Source organism: Monocercomonoides exilis (assembly GCF_001643675.1).
Source record: "Monocercomonoides exilis strain PA203 chromosome Unknown scaffold8-1962414, whole genome shotgun sequence".
In the NCBI taxonomy this organism is placed as follows: Eukaryota; Preaxostyla; order Oxymonadida; family Polymastigidae; genus Monocercomonoides; species Monocercomonoides exilis.
Window position 1 is genome coordinate 71,002 of NW_027150553.1, and position 6,000 is coordinate 77,001.

Consider the following 6,000-nt stretch of genomic DNA (forward strand, 5'->3'; position numbering starts at 1 on the left):
TTTGTCAAAGCTAGGCAATGTTAATCTCAAAGAAGTCAGAGCTGATGATGATGCTGCAGGGAAAGGTGACATTTGGGACAGGCTGATCTGTTGCGGGTGAACAAGCAGCTGTCGACATGCACACAGTTGTTCGCCTCTGAGCTAATCGAAAGAAATGGTGGTGAAGAAGGAGAACATTATGCTGAAGAAGCTTATTGACTGATTAAACACAGTGAGATGAGAATAACAACCCTGAAACCTCCGATGAAGAGATCTGCGGAAATGAGATGCTCGAGGGAGCAGCTGGAGCCATCGTCGAACACGAGAACTAGCGAGGCAGCATTGAGCGTGGAGAGGTTGATGTTGGAGAAAAAGAAATAGGAATCAGGGAGAGTGCAAGAGCGTACTGAAAGATGTGGAAGGAATAGATAGGTTCGTAGGAGAGGAGAAGTGTGTCTCGGTAAGAACAAATGAGCATGGAGCTGAGGAGAGTGTACAAGTCGGCTGGAGAAAATAGGGAGGAGGCAAGCGGGGAGTAGCACTGACGGGAGGAGGAGCTTACGTCCCTGAAGACTTATGTCTTGTTGGAGCGTCCGAAGGTGATGAAGGGGAGGAAGAAGACATACACATCGAGGTCAAGGCCGGACTGTGAGGCGTCTGAACTGCATACGGATGTGCTAGCAGCAAGAGAAGGATAGGTGAAGTCGAGAAAAAAGAGGAACTCATTGTTTTGGGCATGAATGCTGAAACAACGAAGAAAGATATCCATGCTCACTTAACAGGTCAAACAATAGCCTTCAAAATAGCGCCAGAGACGAAACAACAGATTTCCCTTGCTTTGTTCAATTTTCTGGAGAATAAGAAAAAAATGTATTGATAGAGGTGGAACATTCAATGTTTCCGGTTTGATGCTCAGTTACGGAGGATAATACTCTGGCTGACACAACATTTACGTCAGGAGCAAGAAATGATGTAAGAGACAGGAGAAAAGCATTCTGCTGAAGATTCGTTGTTTAACCACAAACTTGCTAACTTCTTTCTCGATTAAAAAGCAGAAGGATCTCTGTCAGGAAATTCAACTGAGTTGGCAAAGTTAAAGGAAGGAGATGAAACAGAGAAGAACAGATAACACAGAGAATGTGAGATCTTTGGAGTTGTTGATGCAATAGAATGCGATGCCAAAGAGAAAAAGATGAAAAATGAGAATATTTGAGGAAGAGGAGGAAGAAGAAATGAGGATGGTTGTGGGGCGGAAGCGTTTTAAGAGATAAATTCTTTTCTTCGCAAATTTTTTCTTTTTAAATTTCACTTTTGTTTTTTTTTATCAAACTTTGATCAATTAATAATTAAATAAATTTTAAGAATTAATGTTTTTTAACAACAATTAACAACAAAGCGTTGTATATTATACAAATATTTAGTTTTCAATCATATTTTTGTCTGTTTGTTTTTTAAAATTGTTTGTTTTTAACAAACGTTTTTTGATCTTCAACATCTATTCAAAATTTTCTTTTCAATAACATTATTTAACAATTCTTTATTAAAGAAATTGATTTATTGAGTATTAAAACAATCATTATCATGCTTTTCAAACCAGTGAACTGTTGTTTTTTTCTGTTAATCAAATTTTCGAAATTTTTTGAATAGTTTTTCAAAGTTTTTTTCAAAATTTGTAATAAAAACAATTTTAATAAATTTAAAATCAACAAATTAATTATAATAATAATATCTTATTGCATATTTTCGCAAATTTTTTTGGAAATATTTTCTTATAAACAAAACCCTTAATGAAAAAATATTTTGATCAACCTTCGTAAATTTTTATGATTTCGAAAATTATCACCCAGATTAATTTTTGAAACGATCATTTTCGGGGAAGATGATGTTGATGTTAATGTCGAAAATGGACGATAACGTTTAATTCTCATATCAAATGTGTTTTACCCAATTCACTCAGTTTGCCCGTTTGCCCACACACAATGGGGAATTTAATTGACCCTGCGCACCAGGTGCACTCAGTGCAGGTGAAAAGCACGGAGATTTTACCAAATATTTCCCTTCTGATGAGTCTTCTACATTGCCACAATTTGGTGTCCGGTTTTCCGATTGACACTTTTTCAAGATCGACACACCAAAATAAACCCCAAATCAAGTGAAAAACATCAGTGTGGCGATCCACCATCATGCTATTCGTTCAAAAAATATTGATGTTTGCAATCAACTATAATGCAATCGTGACCACTGAATGATTCAATTGACGATTCAAACAACAAGTGTAGCCTGTTGGATTTCATCAATTTGCACATTTTGCCCAATCAACCTGTTCACGCAAATAACCATTAACTTTTTCAATCAACTCAACAAACAGCTCATTATTTTCGATAAGCTTTCTCTTCAATATCTTAATCTATTTCTTCTGTTTTTCAGATACATGTTCGTTGAAATACTGTGTTTCTTCCTTACGTTTTTCCTGAAACTGTTTTATTTGTATCTATTGAACAGCCTATTCTTCTTCGACAGTTGTATATATCTTCTTTCGACCCATTTGCTATAAAAACATAAAACTTAATCAATAATTTTTATTTGCGATTTTAACCAACGATCACATTGCATGTTCAACACATGTTTTTTATCAACGGTTTCATCAAATTTCACACTATTTCACCAGCTTCGACACTTTCAGCTAATCTCATCATTGGAGATATGGTGTATCAGCAATAGATACATATCGATAACACCAATCAATAACTCCTTCTTTATTGAAAATTACTGAATATTGAATCATGATAAACCCCTAAGAATATCAGCAATAATCATCAATCTCTATCTTATTATCATTGCCTATTTCAGCTTATTATACAAGATGATAACAACCACCAGATATACATAAATCGATATATTTGATTGATCATTATCGAGATGGATCGATAGCTTAAAGACCATATCTCTATTTTAACAAAATTCTAAAAATTCATAAATATTTTCAGGAATAGTTAATAAAAGTATTTTGAAGGTTGACTGTTATTTCATTTTTTGTGGAAGTGCTCCTGTGAGCCAGAAATTTCAGTACCAAAAAAAAAATGTGGGTATGATAAATTATTGACACTTCCTTATACATATGCAATATCTCAATATTTCAATTTTTTTACCATTTATTCATGGATTAAACGAAAAAAAGTGTGACTAATAAAGTCACCTCTTGCAGAAAAAACATCTTTTCTGACAATTTCAAATAATTATGAGCTAAAAAAATTTTTTTGTCAGAAAAGATCAAATATATAAATCGAAAATATTATTTGTGATCGATAAACAAATATCAATATCTTCATGACAAACAACTTGGTAAACGAAGATACTTCACTGGTGGCGAAGAGGGATGAAAATGGAATTGCAGAAGCGGTGCATTGGATCATGAAAAACAAAACAGATCCTCCATCAGAAATGAGATGTGAAAAAACACTTCGTGATCAGGACGGTTGGACAATGGCCATGAACTGGATATATTACGTTAAAACCGAGCCACCTGAGTGGATGAGATACAATATCGCTCTTGCCGACGACAACGGATACACAATGGCCATGCACTGGATAGAATATGTGAAAACAGAACCGCCTGAATGGATGAGGCATGGAATAACAATGAAAGACAAGGACGGATGGACGATGGCTATGTATTGGATTCACTTTGTGAAGACGGAGCCCCCAGAATGGATGAGACATGGCATTACGCTTTCTGATAACGACGGATGGACAATGGCCATGTTTTGGGTTCACGAAGTCCATTCAGAACCGCAAAGATGGCTGAGACATTCGATAACTCTTTCCGATAATGAAGGATGGACAATGGCCATGATGTGGATTGAACGTGTGAAAACAGAACCACCTGAATGGATGAGGCATGGCATCACGCTTGGAAATAAGAACGGAGAAACAATGGCCATGCTGTGGATTCAATTCGTCAAAACAGAACCAACTTCATCAATAAGGCATGCAATAATTCTTACAGATAACAATGGTGAAACAATGGCGATGAAGTGGATTCAATTTGTGAAGACAGAGCCACCGGAATGGATGAGGCATGACAACGAAATTGCTGACAAAGAAGGACGGACAATGGCAATGCACTGGATTGCAGTTATCAAAACTGAACCTCCTTTTTGGATGATAATGGATAACGCGCAAGGCAACAATGATGGGAGGACGTTATCGATGAAGTGGATTGAGGAGAAAAGAACAGAACCACCGGACTGGATGAGACACGATATTACACATACAAATTATAACGGATGGACAATGGCTATGCACTGGATTTATAATGTTAAAACAGAACCACCAGTCTGGATGAGGCATAACTCTTCTCTTTCTGATAAGGAAGGAAAAACTTCAACTATGTATTGGATTCAATTTGTTCAAACAGAACCACCAGAATGGATGAGACACAGTATAACACTTGCAGACAAAGAAGGAAAAACAATGGCAATGTTTTGGATTCAGTTTGTTGAAAAGGATCCACCAGAGTGGATGAGACACAATCCTGCACTTGCTGATAATGATGGGTGGACGATAGCCATGCATTGGATAGTGCTTGTGAAAACAGAACCACCAGAATGGATGACACATGATGCTTCACTAATTGATAAGGAAGGGAGAACAATGGCGATGATATGGATTGAATATGTGAAGACAGACCCACCAGAGTGGATGAGACACAGCATTTCTCTTTCTGACAAGAACGGAAGCACAACTGCAATAAAATGGATTCAGTTTGTTCAAACAGAGCCTCCAGAATGGATGAGGCATGGAATAACACTTGGAAATAATAAAAAAGAAACAATGGCAATGAAGTGGATTCGTGATGTTAAAACAGAACCACCAGCATGGATGAGACACGAAAGCGAATTTGCAGATGATGACGGATGGACAATGGCGATGTGGTGGATTCGGTTTGTTCAAACAGAACCTCCAGAATGGATGAGACATGACAATGAACTTGCCGATAAGGAAGGGAGAACAATGGCAATGTTTTGGATTGAATATGTGAAAACAAATCCACCGAAGTGGATGAATTATGAAAATACGAAGAGAGACAAAGATGGAAAGACATATGCAATGAAATGGATTATCAAAAAAAAATCAGAACCTCCAGAGCAGATGAGGCATGATATTACACTTGCTGATGAGGATGGATGGACAATGGCAATGATATGGATCGCAAATGTCAAAACAGAACCTCCAGAATGGATGAGACACGATATCACACTTGCCAATAAAAAAGGAGCAACAATGTCCATGAATTGGATTCAGTTTGTTCAAACAGAACCTCCAGAATGGATGAGGCATGGAATAACACTTGGAAATAATAAAAAAGAAACAATGGCCATGTTGTGGACTCGTGATGTTAAAACAGAACCACCAGCATGGATGAGACACGAAAGCGCATTTACAGATGATGATGGATATACAATGTCTATGTGGTGGATTCAGTTTGTTCAAACAGAACCTCCAGAATGGATGAGACATGATATTACGCTAAAGAACATTTGGGGAAGAACAATGGCTATGATGTGGATTAAATATGTCAAGACAGATCCACCAAAATGGATGAACACTTAATTCCTAATGATCATTTTCTTTTTTGTTAATGGAAATTGAAATTTTCCTTCATTCACACAAACTCATCGACGAGAATCTGTATGAAATCATTTCAACAAACAAATTGCTTTTCTTCTTGTCAAAGAGAAAAAATGTTTGTTTGTTTGTGATATTTGTATATTCATTCCGAAATTTGTTGATATATATAAACATATGTATATCAGAAGTTTCTTTATTTTTGTTTCTCCTCTTTAACTGTTATTGAATTTTTAAATGTTGTTATGTTGAAGTGATTGAGTTAAACATTTCGCCCTTTTGTTCTTTGATTGATATCTTCTGAAACCAGTCTCTTCTCTTTTCATCCACAATTTCTCACTTCACGCTCACTTCGATTTCTCTTTCCCAAAAACAGTGAAATCTAAAGGGATA

The 6,000-nt window shown here is 36.4% G+C and overlaps 1 protein-coding gene across 1 annotated transcript; it reads left to right on the forward strand.

Annotated features, from left to right (window-relative positions):
• Positions 1–3,306: 3,306 nt before the first annotated feature.
• MONOS_15672 (uncharacterized protein) lies at positions 3,307–6,000 on the forward strand (the record flags this gene model as incomplete). Its single annotated transcript, XM_067868565.1, has 1 exon — positions 3,307–6,000. The coding sequence occupies one exon, from the start codon at positions 3,307–3,309 to the stop codon at positions 5,590–5,592; it is 2,286 nt and encodes a 761-aa protein (XP_067732752.1). The 3' UTR covers positions 5,593–6,000.